The 21,937-nt window shown below is 40.7% G+C and overlaps 1 protein-coding gene across 3 annotated transcripts in view; it reads right to left on the bottom strand.

The window, feature by feature from the left end:
• Positions 1-156: 156 nt before the first annotated feature.
• FILIP1 (filamin A interacting protein 1) overlaps positions 157-21,937 on the bottom strand; it is a 60,144-nt gene continuing 38,363 nt past the window's right edge. Inside the window, exons 4-6 of one of the 3 annotated variants that reach the window (XM_053972614.1) lie at positions 14,892-17,697; positions 8,636-8,859; positions 157-944 (exon numbers count right to left, since the gene is read on the bottom strand). In XM_053972614.1, coding sequence (XP_053828589.1) covers positions 8,653-8,859; positions 14,892-17,697 — 3,013 coding nt within the window. In that variant the 3' untranslated portion in view covers positions 157-944; positions 8,636-8,652. Of the gene's footprint in view, positions 945-4,630; positions 5,043-8,635; positions 8,860-14,891; positions 17,698-21,937 lie in introns of those variants that run through there. The other 2 variants (XM_053972616.1, XM_053972613.1) reach the window with 2 other exon arrangements.

Below are 21,937 nucleotides of genomic sequence, written 5' to 3'. Positions count from 1 at the left end.
TTCACCCTGTACTGTGGCACTGTATGAGACACCAGTCAGAAAAAGGAACTTCCTAACCCTTATTCTGTCCCCATAAACAAATATATAGATGAGCACTGCCAACCATAAGAAACTGGAGTTGAAATGCAAACACCTGATTACATTTGCATAGTTGTGAAAATTTATTAGTTACAGTGTAATGAAAATCAACTTTTTTGGTACAGGCAGAATAAAAACATACTTTATATAGAAAAAAATCACAGCTTTAAAAACTGACTTACATAGTTTTAAATGAGTAAATTTGGTTGTATTTCAAGGCATTGGACTTTAATACTTAATTTTATGCCAAACCATCACACAGTGCAAGAAATATTCTACAACAAATTCCATACAGCAGTCTTCAGAGTATTTAGTCTCACAGAATCTCATGGTGGCAAAAAAACGTACTGAATACTTTTCCATTTAAACAGAAAACATTGCTGAAGTTATATTTTTCTTTCTTCACATACTCTCTATAACAAAAATATCAAATTGCAAATTTGACAGTGTATTCTACAAATAAATGTGTCATAAGCAACTTTGGCACAGCTACTTTACAAAGTGTATTATAAAAATAAATTATATGGTAAATATCAAACAAAATCAAGCACGTGCCTCAGGCTTTGCAATTAAGAGTGAAATTCAGCTGGCAGAAAGACTGCTGCTCTCTCTCTGATTAGATATTTTTAAAATACCAGCAAGGCCATTGGTTTTTAAAGCTCTACCAAGAAAAAAATATATATATAAAACCTAATGGAAGCACTAATACTTCCACAAATAATCAGTAGCACAAGTGACCCTGGTGTTGATGGCAGAGAGCTTCTACAGTGGTCCATCCACAGGCATGGAGGGTAGTGCACCCAGAGAGCTCTAGCAGGCGGTAACTCATCTAGAGTTCACGCGTAACTGGTGAATGATGACACTCTCTAAAAGAAAAGAGAGCAAAACATTTGGGTTTGTGAAACTACAAACGCATTGCAGCTTACTTGAAAGAACAATTACAATGGCAGTGCAAGGCATTTTCTAAAAAAGTCTCACAAACTCACATCACTGCTTGATAAACTGTCCTGGCTAATGCTACAAAGGGAAACTAAATTAGCACCTGTCAAGGGCTCAGAGAGCCTTGGCTTCCACTTCAATGTCAAGACCATCATTTGGTTGTCCATAGGGAAAAAGGAGTAGTACAGTTGAATGGATTAAAGCAGAGGGACACCAAAGTTCCAGTTCCACATCCAAACTAGGTAGAGAAAGACTTGGAGTTGGGCATCTAGTATCTTGTCTAAGCAACTTCATCACAAATCTGGTGGCAATTCATAAATAGGGATGAGGAAGAGGTATGGGGTCATTTCTCATTTTTTTAAATTTAAACTTGGTTTAGAAACCTATGCTGTGTATATTCAGCAAGTCTTCTTGAATTTTGCAACTGACTTTAATGGGGATAAATTTCAGCCACAGCCACATGCAAAACTACATGTTGGCATTTTCTTTAAAAGGCTGGATTTAATTCTTCCCTGTCTGTAGTACCACAGGTCCCTGCCCCTGATTAATCCCTGAGCTCTGCGAAGTACTAACGGCCTGGTCTTCTGTCTTCTACCTATATATACAGCTCTTACAGGCAACTTTGTTAATATAAGAATTTAACTGTCAATTAACATTTTTCTCTGAAAACGAGTATTTTATGCATTTAAAATAATGTAACTGTACCAATACTAATTAGAGTATACAGTTATACATTTTCAGAAATATTCATCTTAATTGAAATAACTTTTGTTACCTTCCTTTCTTACTAGTCTGAAGATTTTTCAAAATTTACGGGACCCAAGAAATGACACTATTGATATAATTTTTGCCTTTTACATTTTTATTGACTTCTGCCTATATCTGCTTCCTAACCATTAGCAAGGTGTTTCATGAAGTTGCATTCTAAGAAGAAAGAAAAATAAAAATATTTTCCATGTACTCTTACTGCCAGAACTTTGCCACTAGATGGCAGACGCCAGTGCTGCTTTTCATACGTGGTGAAGCAAGAGCAGGGTTGAGGCAACGTCCAATAAAATACGTTAAGGCCAATGAAATAATAGAATTTCCCGAATTGAAGTATTTATTTTCCATCAAATTTATCAATAACAAATTATTTTCAACAAGAAATGTACACCAGCTCCACCACATTTGAGCAGTTAATGTGAAAGAACCACAAACTTATTGCATGATTTTACCGTACAGCCAGTGCTGTTCTAACTTGAAGCTCTTGTGGAATATGATGTTAAAAGCTACATTTACAAATTATTTTCTTAATATTAAAAATACTATTTTTCAAATAAAAATTGTTTTCTTAATAGTCACTGTGCATTTAATAACGAGTTTAGACAAAATTCTAAAAAAATGGGCAGCAGAAAAATATCATGCTCCTTGTTAAGGCTCAGTCACTGAATAAACAGCACAACTACAGTTGGTGTTTGAATCAGACACCTTTCTCCTACAGACGTAGACAGCAGCTGTGCAGAAAAGAGTAGGAGAAAAAAAATAATTTTTAAAAAAGTCAAATAATTTCCACTGATATTTATCTTTCATTCATTTCTCACACACCTAGAGAACACACACTGTAAGTTTGTCTCGGTGGTTTCTATTTGAGATCCTTACATATTGATTTGTATGTATGAATATATGTAATATGTGCACACACACACGTGTAGTTACTAAAAGAGGTGTCTGAACGTTACTAAGCTAAAATTAGAGTAGGGCAAATTTTGTGAGAGTTCTTTTGGGCCACCCTCTGTAGAAATATGATTATATTTGAAAGATATGATTAAATAAATTTTTTTAGGGTTCCAGATTGGAATATTTCAAGGAGCTAAGTATTCACTTAAACCAAACAATTTATTTTAATGACAGAAAAATAAAATGAAGTTAATGTAAACAGCTAATTCTGCTTTCAGTTCCACTGATGTAAAGCAGAACTTCTTGAGGAAGTACATCAGGATACCAGTTCATATAATGAAGCACATCAAGTGACATTTTAACATATAAAGTTTAATTTCTCCTTACAATATATACATGTATCACCAGATAATACAAAAATGAATGTACCACAGACAATGCACACCCAAACAACAGAAGAGAACCATACATCAGTATTTCTGTTTTTAAAATCCCAAGGAGAGGGTTTTTTTTCTTTTGTTTAGAGAACCATTCACACCTGAGTGTTTCATACCCGAGAGCTGATAGCTCTGCACATGACAGTAGTTAACCCTGCTTACATTTTAAGGAAAAAAAAGCCAAGGTAAGAGCAATGTGTAGGGAGTAAGATTCAAAGTAAAGTTAATATCTATAATGAGAAATACTGCACATAATTTTGCCCAAGAGAGCTCAAGCAAAATAAAGAGAAAGAGGATAACTCACACTGACAGAGGGGAGAAAACCATTCCCCTAAATGAAAGCAAGTTCAAAAGATGAGCTCACAAAAACTCCTGCCAGCAAACTATGTGTTTCAAAGCAACTCAATTAAATTGGCCACTGATGTGTGATGGGAACATATAATTGGTCTGAATACTGTCCTGACTATTGCAGCTTATGCCAAGTACCTGAAACCCAGCAGGATAGTAGCTTACTCTATCTAAAGACCTGCTCTTCCACATCTGATCAGAATTACTAAATATTAATTTAGTAATTAATAACATTACTGAATATTCATGTAAATATTGAGCATATTTTAGAATCTGCATGGCACATTTCAAGCAATGACATATGACTTGGCATCCTGTTGGCATGGATCAACATATTAATGTGGCTTTAGAGATTACTCCCACGGTGGCAATTACTATGTGCTGTAAGTGGTTTGAGGTTTAAACACAGTGACATGTACTCTATGGGCATATTACAAAGAGTCACAAAGTGTTTGGGTTTTGAAAAATCACACTAATGGGTGTCACAAAATGAAAAAAGGTGAGCAAAGTAAATCAAAATCTCTATTTTTCTTCTACCATTTGCTTAGGATGTTTACTGTTCTGAGAGAAATCCCTCTAGGCATTACAGTTGAAGCTCTGTGCTCCTTTTTCAGTCACACTTACTCAAATGTATTTATCTACTAATGACTACATTAGCAATACCCCTATGTAGCAGTGAGTCTGGCAATGGGATCTAACTCAGGGAACACAGTAGAAAACTTGTTAGGAACCAGACTTAAAATCAGAGAGATCATCTGGAGAACTGAGGGTGCACCTCGTGTGTGCTGCTCATGAATGGGCTGGCATTTTCCCTGCTATTCACCCTCTCCACCTTACTGCTGGTGCTCAGCCATGTATTACTACTGCTGGCCTTGAGTTATCACAACTGCTTATATGGCCATGTCACCAGCCAAAACAGGGCTTCTCTCCAGCTGACACTGAATATGACTAAAAGTACAAAGATTACACAGTCATCTTAGTTTCTGACAAAGCATTGTAACTATCATTATGATTCTGAGTGCATTATTTTGCTACTGAAATTGTTCCACTTCATTACAAAAACAAAACAAACAAAATAAAAACAAAACAAAACAAAACAAACAAAAAAAAACAAACAAAAAAAAAAAAGAAAAAAAAAAAAAGAAAAAAAACACACCAAAAACACCCAAACAAAATGACAGAAAAAAGTTAAGAGGGAGAAAGCATGAGGATGAGTGACTCCAAGTGATCATTTAGGAAGGCTTAGTTTATTATGCACTATAATCCAGTAATGGAGAATACACGTACGCCCTGTAAATCCCTATTATCCTTTGGATCGATGTGTCAGAGTTTGATTCTTTGGTGCCTAGTAAAATCTGAGGTCTGAACAAAGCTTGTCCATGTGGCATTTGTGACATCACTCTTGTGTTCATTCTTTGATGCTGTATGAAGGTGAGCTCATGCCCTGCTCTTCCACACAGTGAGGCACTGTGGTCTTACTCCTCTTCTCTGCCGTCCTTTTCATTAAACTGGAAAAACTTCTTATTCTGGAGATCCCTATCGCTCTGTCAGGTTTGCATGAAATTGGCTGGTTGTTCAGTGCTATTCATTAGGGAAGGAGAGATGGAAGGATGGATGAACACAGACACTTGATCTGGTAAGCCTCCTTTTCAACCAGGCCGGGCTCAAAGGCAGCCTTTGGAACAGGGACACACATTTGGGGGGGCCTCCTTCCTAGTTCAATATCCTGACCCCTCAACCACTCCCTCTTTTCTGCTCAGTGAATACTGAAGCACTCCATGCAGAACAGCACAGCCTTTCCAGGAGGGAATGAGAATGCCACCTTCTTCCTCCTCAGCTGTCAGTGCCACTAGTGAACCTGCCTGCAGCTGATGTGGGTTTGAGTCTCCTCAGATACTGTCTCCTACCTTTGAAAAAAGGTTTCAATCAAAAGCTTTTGAAAATAAGCAGCACTACCCCTGCGTTTGTGTGGTATTTGATCTATTAGAAGACACTCATGATCCTGCAGTCACTTTAAAACGCCAACTGGTTTCCTGTGCCCTCCTTCTTTCTTTTTCTGGCCTGTGAGCCTGGCACTAAGTTACATTAAACCCAGCCTTTATGCTTTTTTTTTGCCAGATTCCTTTTAATTCAGATCAGTTCCCCAGTTAAACACTTGCACCAGCTCAAAGGACAACCACATAGTCAGTGAGTACTTTCTTGGCTGGAGGTGACAAAGACAGGACTACAGTTTTTCAGTCCAGTGTGGAGTTATATCCTGACTTTAAGTGACCATGAAATTGTGGCTTGACTTAAAAGCCTCAGAGGAAATACAAGAATTAGGGATCTCAGGGAGGTACAGTGGCTGCAGTGCTACATTTAAGTTGTAACAGAAACACTGACTAGATAAGGTCTGTGGAAGAACATCAGGATGATCTTCAGGATGCCTCTTGGGCTTAGCCATTGTTTTTAGATTTGGTTGTTTAAATTGTCTTTTGGAGCTGACCTACTGAATGGAGAATCTTACTGTAGTCACTAAACATAACTGTCTTCAGATTCAGAGGAAATTTCAGTGTAACACAAATAGTTAGGCTTGAACTTTTAAGACTTCTGAACTATATGCTTTCTTTTCATCTTACCCTTCTTCTACCTTCAGGAAACAAGAATATTAGGTCAATTAAAACAGATGTCAAAAGTTTAGAGTATAGCAAAATACCTGGTTTTAGCTAACAGTTTAACCAGTGCCTGATTCCAACTCTTTAGACTTCTGCTGCAGAGCAAAAGTCTGGTTTTGTTGTGCAGCCCCTGGGGAAAAATAACAGGATCCTAAGTCTGACCTCTCTGGAATTTCTGAAGTCTGTCTCATCTAATCCTACTGACTCTCCAGGAGCAACTCCTGCCTGCAATTCTGGCTCTAGCTGTGCCAGTCTGTGTGCCCTAGATTTCAGGTACTGTGAGACTGGCTTGTTTCTTCAGATTAATTAGTTTCTTAGACTTCAAACAAAAACCACAGGCACACATAGAACATTGAGTATGGCAACAGTTAACTAAGGAACTAAGTTTTTTTTTGACACAAGGAAGGCTTAAGGCAGCTGTATCAAGCTACATTAGCTTGGGGATCATGTTTGCAGTATTATTTGACTGTTTTGACCTTACAACTTCCTTCAGTAACAGTATTTAAAGTGAATATGCAGAAAAAAGACCTTTTTCTCCTTTCAATATCTGTTAAAAAGTCTGTGTTACAAAAAGAACAGTAAGATCTCAGCAACATTTTATTGACATACTGAGGCTTTTAAGTGATAAGAATTCCTTGAGCGGATCTGATGTATTTCTGACATATTAACTCACGTGGCTTGCTAATTCCAGTTTCCAAGTTTTATCTGAAGTGCTGGGAATATGCATTATGAAATAATGCTACTAATACTAATCTGATTTTTGAATGTCGTAGGAACTAGAACCTTAAAATTAACAGGCATTTTAGGTGCTACACATGTAAAAAAACAAAACCTACTTTTTTTTTTATGTGGCGAAGAAAAAATGCCCTTTATGTGAATAATAAAATGCCAGCTTTACAATGGGATAATTGTCATATCTGGATCTGAAATTGGACAGCAATGCAAAGCAGATGGAAAATTAAACATTACTTGGATTGAATATAGTTTTGTTGACCTTCGGTGACAGAGTTCTTCCATCAAATATCCTCTCCCAGGCCAAATTTCGTATTTCACCCACCAGTGCATTTTCCTTTCTGTGAATTTTATTTACAATTTACTGGTGGTCTGACCACCTTGCTTTCTGTTTTAACCGCTGGGCCCTTCACAGCTTGCTGAGGTGGTTGAAGCATTATGCAGCTTTAAACCCATCATTTATTGGTCTCGTCAGCTTCATTTCTTTTGGTTGTGACTTTCTTCTGTGAAAATTGATCGCTTAATGGAAATGTGCTTTAATAACGCTACTGTTATTAAATAAACAACCATAACAATCATCAGCATCCACACTATTTCCATGCTGGAAAAATTCCTTAAAACATGCTTAAAAAAATGCAAACATAACAGATGAGGAAATCACAAAGAGGGAAGGAAAAATGATGAATCACCATGATATTGTAAAGTGGTCTGCATTTTATGACAAAATATTTTAAAACAACAGAAAACTGAGGGTACTTTCCTTACCAAACCCTCTCTCTTTCACTATCTGTACCTGAGCTGTGCCTTTAGATAGCAATTCCTGCCACCAGCAGGCTGTGCTGACTTACCCTTTAAGACATAAGGATGTTTGGCAAGTAAGGTTTAAATATAAGACCCAACCAGGAAAACTGAAAACCTAGTCAGGTCAATGGAATGAGTTGCTTCATAGCCTTTAGTGGTCTTTGGAGCAGGCACAAATGAACTGTGTTGATTTTTGAAAGATAGTGTTTCTTAAGCTTTTGCTGAAGACTAAACACCTTCTGGCTCACAAGCCTTCATCTGAGCCCTGAGCTAGTATTCCAGTGTGTGTAAGTCAGGGACCTGGTTCTAAGTGTTGTCTACAAGTGTTGCCTCTCTCTGGAAGAATTAAATTGCTGCCAAACATTGTGCAACATCCCTATGCCCCTGAATTTAGACAGTTATCTTAAGAAAGCAGCTCACCACTGAGAAATGGTGATTTTGATTGGAGGCTCCTAGACAGAAGGCCACATGGTGCCCATCCTTCCTCTCTTCCTCTCCCACACATGAGGTACTGGCTTTCATTAAAACAGGACCTCAAGTGTGCATGGCTTCCCTAGGCCGTGTGGCATTTCAACAGTGTGATCAAGGCAGGAAGGAAAGTAGACATGCAGCAGCAAAGGTGGAAAGTGATCCGTTAAGGTGGAAAACAATCTAGTAAAAGTGATCAAACCTCCTTTGATCTACTAAAAAGTGACCAAGTCTATCATTAAGAATTCCTGAACTAGATGAATAACCTAGTGCAATTACCTCATTCTCACTTCCTAGACAGAAAACCTTCCTGGCATAAAATTGCGTTTTTGACAGCTTTTCTTTTTTTTTTTTTAAGTTGAGTAAGAAAACAAAAGGATTTTGTTATTTAAGTAGTCAATGCACACACTTATTAGTTTGTTGTTAAGTGACAGCTGCTAGTACAGGCAAACGTGAACAACTACACAGACAGAGGAATTGGCTGACTTCCATAGCAGCAGTAAAACCTGCAAAACATACCCCCTGAGCCACTGCCATCAGCCCTGACCCCCGCCCAGGGAGGCAGAGCTGCTGGCTGAAGATTTCTTCAGTTCTATTTTCATAGACTGAGTCTCAGCACGAGGCTCGAATTTTGTCACATTTCCTGCTCCTGGGGCTGCCACTACTGGCTTTCCTGCTTTCATACCTTTTGACACAGGAATTCGGGTGGGTGTAGGTCTCGGGGATGACCCATCCTGTCCTGTCTGCAAAACAGAGACAGAGAAAAATGCCGCGAATGAAGGACTTCTTCTCACACATGCTCATCTTATACTTTTCTTTGGTTCTTCATTTACATTTCAAACAACAATACCCCAAATCACACCTATTAGCAAAGTAATATTCACACTTGGAATCTGCCCATGGCACATACTGCTAGAATAGGGCCAAAGGCACAGTTGCAATCAAACGAGTTTCCCAGAGGTGAGGTGCAGTGTTTTGAATCAAGATGTCACAAGGATGGGAATTTGTGCAAATCTCCCATTCTCCAGCATGACAAAGTGCAGGATGGCCTTAGAGGCAACTACAACATTGGCTTGGCTGTCAGGACAGGTAAAATATTAGCATCTTGCTAACAGATGAGCATAGACACTAGGACAGGTCTTCAAAACAGCATAGTCAGGTGAGGCTAATGATGAACGCAGGGTAACTGCCAAATTTTAGGAGCTGAGGCATGATCACTCAGCGTTGTAAATAAAATTGAATTTTACTTCCCAAAGTATGCTAAACTCATGCCTGGGGCCACTTATTTCTGCACTGGGAAGAGCAGGGGGTTGGGAGAGAAAGAGACAGAGAAAATATTTGGATTTCCTTTTCCTGTGGCAGGAGGGATAAGGGAAAGGGTTCTCACAGTCCAAGCACAAATCATGACTTGAGAAACTCTGGTGAGGGTGAAGCTGCTAATCCAGATTTCCAAGGATACCTTCAGGCAGTGTGCACATGGCAATTTTACTATCTCTGCCAGTCTTCTGCCCTGGACAACAGCCTAGCAAGCACACTTATCCTCAAGTTTGAGTACATCAGAATTATATAAAAAAAATGAACAGCCTAAGTGGTTGGCTTGGGGCTGGCAGAACCAACACACCTCCTGTGTCCTTCTGGAGCCCCAAGTGGAGACCAGGCCAAGGCTATTCCACAGCTTTGGCCAGACAATAACGCACGTACTCTTCAAGATCAAATCTGGAGCTACCCCATATGAACCATGACTTTAAGAAAATACTTATAAACATGACAATTCTGGAAAGAAAACAGGCTTTATCTCCTGCAGTGTACAATACAGACACAAATGATATTTATTGGTAACAACTTCAGTCTCTCAGCTGAATTTCCTATGTGACTGACATTTCTGTTTAGATTATGGATTAAGACTTTGATCTGACAGAAAAGAACAATTCTCCTAAGATCCTGGAATCCTAGCTAGACCTGCTAAATGACTAAACTCTGCAACTTATGACATATAAGCAAAGTAAAACTTAACTGCTGAAATAGACTGGACTGGGGGCCCATGTCAGCTGCAACATGTATTTGTACATTTACTTAAAAATTGCTCTACAAATGTTTTTCAGCCAGTGGCATCAGAGCTTTCTGTCTGCATCCTGAGCATGCAAAGGAAAACCATTCCTTTATCTTCTAAGAACAGTTCAAAACCCCATGTGTACACTCAAAAAAAATCACAATTGGAAAACTTGAATGCTGTCTGCCTGACAGGAAGGAAGCCATTTTCAATAACTAAAAGCAACATTTACAATAGCAGTCTAAACGCTAATATGGAACTCACATGTAGATGTCAAAACAAGTTAGGCCCATACAATTCTGTAGGGCAAAACATGCAAATGCATTCCATCAGCCTTGGAAAATATGTCAACATCCCAGGGAACCCAAATGACAAACATCTTGCACTCCCTGAAAGAGTCCCACAGTGAGTAAACATGAGGCAATCAAATGGAGTAGCTGGAATCTCAGGCATTTCTTCAGCTTTATTCACATGTAAATTATTAACTAAGGATTTGGGTGCTTTCAAGTTACTCATTTCAAGCCTAAATCACTCAAAAGCATTTTGAAAAGGACTCTAACTTGCTTTAAATTTCTTAGTTGCCTTCATTCCAGCATACTAACTTGGAAGCTAATGCTTGCTTCCCAGGCAGCTGCAAAAGCATTTTGTGTTTGCCAAGTGAGGTGGCACAAAGGTGCCTCCCCAGCCAGCTGTCCCCTTGGGCACGGGAAGGGGCAGCAAGCAGAGAACACATCCAGTCCATGTCTGCAGCATCTGTGGCAGAGAACCCACACGACTGCCTGTCTCTCCATCATTTCTTCAAGAACTCAAAGCCATTCCTTCCAGCTGTTTGTCTGTAGGCTGCTGTCTTCTGGTTGGTCCGGTTGGAATGTGGCTCCAACCAGAAACTAACCCTTCCACAGCAGGAATGGAGTGCCTGAGACCCCGTGAGACACCGGGTAATGCATGCTGGATCTGAGCTGGCAAGGCAAGACATGGTGCTGGAACAGGGACCCAGTGAGGTTACACAGGACGTTACTGAGAGTGAGATGAACACATGCAGCTGCTATGGTGCAGTCATCATCAGCTTTCACTGCAGACACAGCTGTATTAACCTGTGAAGTTGCAGTAAGGTTGGGCAGTCCCATTAAAGGAAGAAAGCAAACTGAACATACAGAACACGTAGCATGTTTGAGGAGTTTGTGACAGATCTGGCTTGGTGCATTTTACTGACGCACAAAGAGAGTGCTTTCATGCATATACTGGCTTCTGGAATATTTTAAGTAAAAAAGTGCTTTTTCAGCATTTATTCTCAATCTGATCAGGCCCCAGATTGCCCTGGACAGAAATGATTCTGTTCAGTGACCAAAAGACAGCTTGTGCAATTTGAAATGCCCTGGGATAGTCAAGCAATGTACACAGGGCTGGCAGACAAGACAGATGACCCGAGGAGACCTAAAACTTCTGATAAAGCAGCTGGAAGGTAGGTAGACTACTTGACAGCACTGAAAATGGCACTAAAATAAAGTATGATTAGGTAACTTTATCCTGAAAGGGTGGCATTTGAGATCTAGTCAATACAGTCAGCAGAGCCAGTGGACAATTCAGCTCACACAGAAGCTAGCCCTGTCTCAGCTGGATCACCCCCCAGTCACCACAGGCCAGCACACAGGCCTCAGTGCTGCCATGGGGACTGATGACTACAGACTGACTCAGTTGCTCACACTGAGGCATCTCGTGCCACCTGAGGTGTCCCATCAGCTGCCACTGCAGAAAGGTACAGGTTGGTTATCCCTCCCAGCCTCACACACGTCTCAGTTGCCACAGGCACGCAGCCAGCACCACGACACCTCTGCACAGGCAGGTGAGCTGCCCCCTGCACCTCCAGGAGCTCCTGCAGCAGCTCAGAGCAGACATGGGACACCTACACAGAGTTAGTTTGAGATTGGCATCTAAATGTAAGTGCTGTCCAATTGCAAGTGGCTTTACAGCCACATAAACACTTGTCCCCTTCACTCTGGCACCCAGCAGCTTCTCAGCTGGGCCCTCCTGCCGTGGTCACAGGATGCTCTGCATGGTTGGTGCGGTGCCACCGTCCTGGCTCCGCTGCAGCCGGGATTCCCTCTGCTCCCTGCAGATCTGCATGGCACTGGAGTCAGTGTGTACCCTGGCAGCATAAACAGATGGCACTCGATGCCAGGCTTGTAGGAGGAGGGCAGCACAGGGATTAAGTGACTCTAGGACTGACACCCATCATGGTAGCCAAAGAAGATCCCCATTCACCGGTAATCCTATAATCAAATGTAAGGCCTAAATCAAACAGGATGTAGGCACCACTGTTTTGGGTTTTTTCACAAAGAATACTTGGGTTTATTCTGTGGGATTTTTTCTGCAAACGATATGAACTGTCCTGGGAACAGAAATTTGGGCCAATGTGCTAAGGGAAGACTAACAAGCAGGATCATTTTCATCTCCATATCCTCTGGTCTCTGTGGTCCATTTGCAATAAAAAAATCATATCCTAGGTCTGCTAGGATAGTCCAAGTATTTTCCTGGGAGTGAGTTTGACTCTAATCAAGCTAAGGAGGACTAAACACCATTTTTTCTATTTCTATGGGAACTATCCAAATCCATAGGCTGCCATAAAAAAGGCATTAATACATTGTACAAAGCATCTTGTGTGAGGAGAGTTAAGACAAAAATTAAAACCAGTGAGCTAAGAAAGCAGCTGTGTATCAGTTCATCGTGTTCGATTTTATTAACTTAAACTCTCAAAATTGTATCTGTTGGTTTCGTCTAGGGTTACTGAGTAAATGATCACAGCTTGGGTTTTCTGACTAGGGGCAGTGGAGTGTGTTTGTAAAGTTGTCATTTGCAAAACAGATGGTGAATACACTTTTTTTCCTTTCCAAAAGGCCGGGGAGGAAAAGACACATTTGAGCTTGTTCCAAGTTGCCTGCTCAGCTGACTAGGGACATTAAAAAACAAAGGGAAGTATAAGATAAAGTAAATCTTATGGCTGAACTATTTTCCTTACATTCCAAATCAGGGAGGATAAAGTGAAGAAAGAATCCAGTTTTTAGACAGAAAAGAAAAAAACAAAAAACAAAAACAAAAAAGTTTTGTCTGCCATGGTTCACTGCATCATCACAGTAGAGACAGACATCTAGTTAAAAGAAAAAGTTTTAAAAAAAAGTTTTCCAGGCTTCTGAGAGACAAAGGAGTTTGTAAATTAATTCAAGGCTTTAAAAAATGAACAGTTGCCTCTAATATGTAAGGAAACACTGTACAGTAAAGTATCTACATTACATTATATAAGTGGAAAGAGAGAGCAAGCACATGTGCCATCCCAAACAGATCTGTGTGGTGAATGCAAGCTTTCTTAATTCAGAGGCCTTAAATGGGAATAGCAGCTTCTCTCCAGAAGTGTGAAAGTGTATCTTAAATACACATGAACATTTCAGCTTGGGAAGAGATGGCTGACAAAGTGTGTTGTAGGGCTCTGCTGACTCCCGAGCAGCATGGACAAATGAGTAGGGGATGACTATTCAGTATTTGTCAAGATACAAGAAAAAGGCTGTAACCAATGAAGGTATTGCATAAAAGGTATCAAACAAAAGAGCTTTTCCCAAAGCCCACAGCTGAATTCACTGCCCCCTGATGTTGTAGAAACAACAGTGTAAATGAGTTCAAAAAGCAATTAAAAGAATAAATAGAAGAAAACTCTGCCATGGTCTATTAAAGACAAAGATGTGGCTACAGGCTCTGGTTCAGAGAGAAATACCCACCTATTGCCAAAAACTGGGAACAGACACTGAGGGAAACATTACAGTGTGTTTACCCACTCAAAATAATCTTCCCCTAAGCATCTGTTGCAGACTCTGTCTAGCTAAGTAAGTTTTTGGACTAATACAGTACTGCTGGTTTTCTGCTCTGGTTAAATTCTTTCCCAGAGTATTTCCAACTCAAGCAATAAAAACGTATGTCCAGTAATAAACTGGGGAAGGACTATCAATAAATACTGCCCACTATGGTTAAAGATAGAGGTGAGAAGTCCTTCACTATGAAAAAGAAGCCGGAGTACAACCACAGAAGCCCAAAGAGAAAGCAAAAACAATATGCAGGAAGCTCTATTGTAATACAGTACTTACAGAAGTTCAGAGGAACAGAAAGAGCTCTACTATTCACTGGCTAAAGAGGCTTGGAGCTGTAAGCAATGATAACACGTCTGCTTATTTTTTCCTTTGGAGCTCAGTAATATAGCAGATATTAACTGAATTATATGGGGATCATGGGATTGTATCAAAGAAATGCCAGCCTGCATAATTAGAGTCTAAAGACTTGCCAGCTGAGCAAAAAAAACATGAGGTGTATTTTCAAAATTTAGATATTGCACTTATCAAAAATAAAAATATAGTTTCCTGCTCTGTCGTGCCCACCATTCTTTGTCCCTCTGTCTCTCACTTGTAATTTTGCTGGGTTGCCATTATGAAAATAACTTTGAAGGGCGTTCTGGAAGTTAACTGCTTTGGGAGATAATACCAAAAGTGTACCAGCATCCAACACTGATACAAAACTACATGAATTGAGCAAATTCTGATTATATAATTAAGCTTGAGCCTGGAAGAAATGTAGGGAAGAGTTTCTCCTCACCTCTCCCATTTTCCCTGCTGGTGTCTCAAACCCGAGCTACAGTTTGTCCTTTTCCATACCAGGAAGACCACACCATGAGACCACACTGCTTACCACTGATTGCGTTCCTCGAGTGGAAGATGTTGTAACAGGGGTTATGGTGATAGTACTTGTCACCTTGCTGGCTGCAGGGCGCGGGGACAGGTTGTTCCGAGGTGATCGAAGGACAGTACCAGTTACCACCTCTTTCTCTGCCGCGATGTTCACTGGTCGGACTGTTATCACAGGGCTCGCGCCGTCAGGCGTGGCACTGGGAGAACGTTTAAACTGGGAACCCAAGTGGATGTGGATTTTGTTGTCTTCTGTTGTAATAATGTTGGCATTGGCATTGTACTTGCGGATTGGAGTTGGGACGGTTTGCTTTTCCGGCGTGACTTTGAAAACAGCCCTGCCCATGGTCATATCTTGTGACTGCGGAGAGACGGAGATTTCTGCCGGCGCTGCAGACGTCGATACTGTCATGATCTGAATTGGTGATGCAGGTCTGTCAGCAAAGGGTGCTCTCCCTCCCTCTGGGGACTTTTCCCTGGAGAATGTCGTTATAGTGACTGGAGACATGGAACGATCTGGGCCCATGGGACTTTCACTGCCTTTTCCTTTTTGTGGCATAACATTTGGAGAGGGAATGATGGTTATTCGTGGCTTCTGATTTCCCAAAGTAGGAATGACAGTGGTACTTGAAAAAAATTCCTCTGCGGATGGACTGGTTATCTCCAAAGTTGCTGTACTGTTCTCATGGTCCGGTGTCACCCGAATATGAAGAGGTTGACCCTGCTTTGGTGAAAGGACAACCTCCCCAGGATGTGCTGGACTACTGTGGGCTCGGGCTCCTTTATCAGAAGCTGTCTGAGCCCCAGCTTCCCTCTTTTTCATCCATGGTATCCAGGATTTCCTCATAGCAAGCTCATTTGCTGCCGGAGGATATCTCTCAAGCACTGAAGAACGCTCCATGGGTTTTTTCAGACCTACCTGTCGCAGATTGCTCATGATATGATTCTCCTCCTGGAAGGATTTCCTTATAAACACTGCTGGAGTTTCTTCTTCTGCTGCTTCATTGCTTAAAGCATCTGTCTGCACGCCAGTGGATGTCACGGGAACATCAACCATTCTTCTGCCGTTCATGCTGGGCCTCAGAGCGCGGCTGTAACGCTTAGAAAGCTCCAGCTCTCTTGTTAAGTTCAAAACTTCCTGCCCCATGCTCTTGTTTTTGTTTTCCTCTTCCATAAACCTCTGCTGTAGAACTGAATAATCGACTTGGAGCTGAGAAAGCTGGTCTTCTTTGTTCATAAGCTCATGGATTTTTTCCTTAAGTGCTTGAACTTCTGCTTTCAAATCTCTGCTTTTGGCCTCTTCCAGACGAAACCGGTGTCTCAGCTCTGCCTCCTGGCTCACCACTTCACCTTTTTCTATTGCTTTCGTTTTGGCAATCTGGAGTTTCATCTCCTCCAACTGTTGAGAAAGAAAATTAGCTTTATCCTGCTCAGTCCTAAATTTCTGCTCTAGCTGATCATACTCATCTTCAGTCTTCATCAAATCTCCTTCAACCACTTCCAGTTGTTTGAGACGTTTTTTCAATCTTTCAATTTCAATGGTAAGTTCCTTAATCTTGTTGTCCTCATGACAACCATGCTCTGCTCCTTTCCTAGTTCGACCTCTCGTAATTTCTCTTTCTACTTCCTCCATACCATCAATTCTTTTCTTCAATAGGTCAACTCTACAGCTTAATTCACATGATTTTTCTTCTTCACTTCTCAGTTTGCCAATTAACTCATCCCTTTCCTTTGTCAAACTAGATACTTTTTCCTCCATTTCAGATTTCAGTTTCAAAAATTTCTTACTTTCTTCTATCAATTTCTCTGTTACATCCATAACTTTCCCTTGTTCAACTTTAAAATTCTTGTTTAGGCCCTCAACCTTTTTTTCCTCCTGTTTTATTTTTTCCATCATATTTTTTCGTTCATCAACCAACATTACAGTAAATGACTTCAGCTTTGTAAGGTCATCTTTTAAGCTTATTTCAGCCTTTTCCAACTTGCTTTCAGATGTCTCAAGGTCCTTCACTCGAGTCTTCACCACTTCCAACTCATTTATCAAATCCTTAGTCAAATTTTTTTCTTTCTCCAAGTTTAAGTGCAGCTGAGTGCATTCCGACTTACTTTTACTGAAAGCCTCTTCCAGCTTCTCTAATTCTGACATTCTTTTCTGCAGTTTTTCCACTTCAAGTTTCAGCTCTTTGCTATGATGCTCTTCCTCTTGCAGTTTATTTTTCAGCTCTTTGCACTGGGATTCGGTTTTTGTGATCTCTTCATCTTTCCCCTCCATTTCAAGCACACGCTTGCGGAGGTTTTCCACTTCTGCCATTAAGCTAGAGTTCCCACATTCCCCTTTTGCTATTTTATCTCTTAGTTCTTGAAGTTCTTCCTCAGTCTTTTGAAGATTTTTGTTAGTTTCTTCTAGCTCCTCTATTCTGCGAGTCAACCCCACTAGCTTGAGCCTTAGTTGTCTATTATGTGACTCTTGATTAGCCAGTTTAGCAGTCATCTCCTCATGTTCTTGACAAAATGATGATGTTTTGTGTTCAAGTTCTGCCTCTAATTTCATCAGTTTTTGTCCATCTTCTTTTGTTTTTGCACTAATAATTTTAAGCTTTTCTTCTTCTTCCTTTAGTTTCTGGGTTAAGTCCTGTATTTTCTGGCTTTGTTGACCAAGTTGTTCAATATGCATTTGTCTTTCATCCACCAGCATGAGTGCAAATGATTTGAGCTTGACTAGTTCTTCTCTTAGTTTATTGATTCTCTTTGTATGCTCCTTCTCCTTCCGGGCTTGATAGATCTTCTCCTGCTCAAGAAGTTTCTTCAGCCTGAAACAAGTCAAAAGAGATGCATTAGACTAAAATGTATATATATGTCTGTGTATCTGTCTATTTTTAAAATCACCTTTATTTTAGCTTCTTTTTTATTAATTAATAATTAATTTATTAAATTTTAGTCCTCAAGAAATAACTACCTACTACAGTTGTGTTCCCAAACCAATTATTTTGAATTACAAAAGTTAAATGAAAAATACATAAAATCATCTAGAAATCTGAAATTTTATAGATGTACAGATAACAAATACATCAGGTTTTAATTTCCTTACATTTATTTCTTTGTTAGGATGATGTTGGTAAAAGTATATAATATCCCAACAGGACAGGTATTATCTACTCACTAATCCATTTGTACCAAATTTGTTTTGCCAAGGTGGATTCCTCTTTATGTCTTGCATACAGAAAAATGTGTAAAGTAAGGCAGAAGACTTAAACTAATTGCCATATGCAGCCACACATAAACAGACCAATCAATCCTGGTTACAAACAAGCCAGCAGGACAGAAGATTACAGTAGCACACAACTGATAACCATCTGGGCATCACAGGCATATGAAATTAGCAGGAAGATAAATTTTCCAGCACAGTGACTATTATGCTAAAAGGTTTCTTCTTCTACATTTCATTTAGTAGATGTTGTGAACCACAAGGACCAGACTAGTCAAACCTTTGGCTATAGCTGACCTCATCTGGAAAATGCTCTTCTCTGTGGTCTCTAAAGCTGCGTTTTCAGACAATATAAAAGCTTGCCATATATCCAAATTGGGTGTCTCCTCAGAAAGATAACAATGGCATACATTACCAGCCTTAGCCATGCAACATGGAGTAATATAACTATTTTATACCTGTGATTTATATTCAGGAAGTTCCTGCACATGTTCTAAGCACAGATTTATGAGGCTGGTGATCCTCAACTGAAAGGGGTACAGATAACTCAGGGATGTATCCCGACCAATCTAAGAGCCTTATTGTAAAAGCAGCAGTCTGACTTAGAAAGACACAGGTATGCACATTGAATTTACTGTGAAATAATATTTTTTCCAAACCGCTGTCACAGCACCTACAATTCCCACATCCTCTATCAAGACACGAGATAATTCAAATCCACTTGCTTTCCTTACCCTAAATCTGAAGCTTCTCAGCTTCCTTTTTATAACTGAGATGCACATCCAGGTGATAATAACAGAACAATTAATGCCTGGTAATTAACTTGCAATAACTGGAACCATAGCCATATTTTAGTAAAGATCAACTTTTATCAATATTCTTCTCTTACATGTTGGATTGTAGATGACAGCAGGTGGAGCACAGATATACATTCCTCTCTGCTACTCCAGCAATGAAGTGGTGCCAAGGGCCCTGGGGCACAATGTTATACACAAAGGATGTCTCCCAGAGCCCTCACCTGAACTCTACACTCCTAGCAAAAGCCAGATTAACTCGGTACTCAGCAACTGTTAATGTTTCACTCCTTGTTCCTGGGGGACCAGAATCAAAAGGAACTGAAAAGAAAAGCTGTAAGAAAAGAGAAGGAAGTCAGAAAGCAGAACACAGGATGCAGTAGGTAGGGAAGGAGAAGGCTGAAGAATGAATGCATTTGAAAACAAGACTCAGATAGGATGTGGAAGTAAGAGAATAGTAGGAACCAGCGGTAGAGAGAAAAACAAACAAACATTGCAGCCAGCCTTGCTGGGTCACAGATTATTCTCAAAAGAAAAGTCTCTTTAGTTGTGGCAGCTCTTTGGAAAGGACTGAAAAGGCGTGCTGGTGGATGCCTCATTATTGGTCAAGTAAGAATGTCAAAAGGTAAAAAAAGACCCACTGTCACTCACAAAGCATGCACTTCTCACACTGAAGAAGGAACTTTATTAGCATGCAATATATTCCCTGGTTGCTTTGTCACAGCGCTTCATGCAAATGTTTCAGCCAAGAACTGTTCCTCATCTCCTCCAGGCTACATTTTAAAGGAATAGTATGTACCCTTCCACAAAAATACTCTTTGCCATGACAGAACAGCGTAGTCAAACCTGGTGGTGCTCTAAATGGCACATCTTCCAAAGGCACAAATATAGGAGAATGTTTCCAGCCTCCCTTGTCCCACAGGAAAAATTTAATGTGACCCCTATAAATTAAAAAACCCCAGAAAACAACTTTTAAAAAAATAAAATCTTGACACCCAAATGCCTAGAGATGCTTAGAAAACTGTCTTTAATTTGTAATTCCTAGACCTGCACATGTGATTTTCACCCAGCAATTGCTCCAGGCAGGACACACCAGCCAGGCTGCTTAGCAGAGTGCAAAATAATGCACTGACCACACGTGGTTCCACGTGATTACCTGAGAGTCTATTGGGGAATACTGCCGAGAAAGCCACTGACAAAAAATGCAAATACCTGTTAAACTAAGACAAGAAAATGCCAGTCATGAGGCTGAGCAAGAGAAGAAAACATGTTAGGTGCTGTCACTGCCTTGCAGGAGTGCTAGCAGTGGGGAATAAGCAGCTTGGCCCCTCTGGGAAAATAAAACAACATTCAGCACTTCATTCTGCCTCAGCTTTAGCACAGGGAAACTACGTGTCTTAGATATGACAAGCCAGCTTTCAGAGAAGATACTTAACAATACTTCTGTTTTTCATGTCTATGGGAAGTCCTTCTAAAATCTGGATCTGGGGGAGGAATTGGAAGGCAGCATACAAATATATGTGTTAATTGCCAAAGTAATTTAAAAATCTACACCTTTCCAGTGTTATTTCTAGACACTAAAATAAAGCTGAGTTTAAGCTCGCTCCCACTTTTCCATCTTTGTACAACTTTTATACCTCAGTGGTTAAACTGGAATTTCAGCAGGACTGCAAGGTGAGGTTGTCCCCTCTTGACCCTCACAGCACATTTGCTGCTATCTGGCTTTTCATCTGACTGCTGCTGCTAATGTTTGCTGAGTAACACCGATCTACATGGGCTCCTATGCAACCCTAAAAGCCCTTCAGACTCCCAGCACCTGGTCTTCCATGTGTTAGCCAGAGCAACTGCATGCTGGATTGTCAAGAGGCTGAAAACACCTGCATTCAGGATCAAAATCAAAACAAACAAAACCTTTCACACTGAAACATTAGATACAACCAAAAACACTGACAATCCAACAATTTGATACGCCCTAGCCCAGTCTCTGCCCGTGGTGTCTTGGTTTTTTTAGAAATAGAAATGAGAAATGTTTGGATACAACTGGATAACCTGCATTCATCAGCAAGAGTCTCAGGGGTTTGGCATCTAGACCCCAGGAAAAAGCATGAGATGTGATCCAGTTCCTTGCCCAGAGAGGGACGGCACTGCCTGCCCTTCTGTGGACAGCACTGCTGCAGTCTGTGTGGCACTTCTTTTCCCACGAGTTACCACAAGTACCATGGCAAAGCGTGCAGCCCGAGTCAGTCCCTCAATACACGGTCTTTGGCTGCCACGGGGGTCCTGGTGGTCTCTCCCTCTCCTTACTATCTGTCCACGCCACAGTATTTGAGGAACAGGTCCACTACTCAAGACAGGCACATTACCCCTTGCAGAACTGTATAAATAAGCAGCAAACCCTCATGTATGATAACTGTGTACAACTGTTAACTGCCTCAGTTAAAAACAAACAGCAGGACGCTGCTGCTCCGATTTTGTTCCATAAAGAAAGATGCCTGACTGGCATGGTGCAGGATGCTGGAGTATGGAAGCTACTGCTGCAAGCTGACATGGTCCCTGCTGCACAGGGAGCTGCCTCTCCTGGATCCCCACCAGCCTTAGCTGTCCACAGCCACACCAGGCAGTGCTGGGGCAGCAGGGGAGCTCTGTTGGCAGCCGTGCTGGGGAGGCAGGAGCCTGAAAACTTTCAACAACCAATCCCAGTTGCAGAGAAAGCAGACATCAGACTGGAGGAAGAGCAACTATGGAATTAGTTTTAACAACTTTCATGAAAGGTGTGCTGAAGCAGCTAGCAAGGAGGAATGTAGGAGGGGATGGGCAATAACTAGGCTCTCCCTCTCCTCCTGCCTTTAGGTTTGGTGCTGAAGTGTTTCACTGCACAGCCTTTCTGCTTCCCCTTCCTGCCTCCAAGCTATAAATCGATCAACAGAAGTACAGTGGGATGCTGATAGCTACAATTCTATCCCTCCAGAGATGTAGCTTCATTTCTTTAGTGATTGCTCCTCTCAAAAAAACATTCACTTCCACATGTTTAAAACAGAGCATGCAAAAGCA

Source organism: Vidua macroura, chromosome 3 (assembly GCF_024509145.1).
Source record: "Vidua macroura isolate BioBank_ID:100142 chromosome 3, ASM2450914v1, whole genome shotgun sequence".
In the NCBI taxonomy this organism is placed as follows: domain Eukaryota; kingdom Metazoa; phylum Chordata; class Aves; order Passeriformes; family Viduidae; genus Vidua; species Vidua macroura.
Note: the sequence above shows the minus strand (reverse complement) of the source record. Positions and strands in the feature narration are given on the sequence as shown.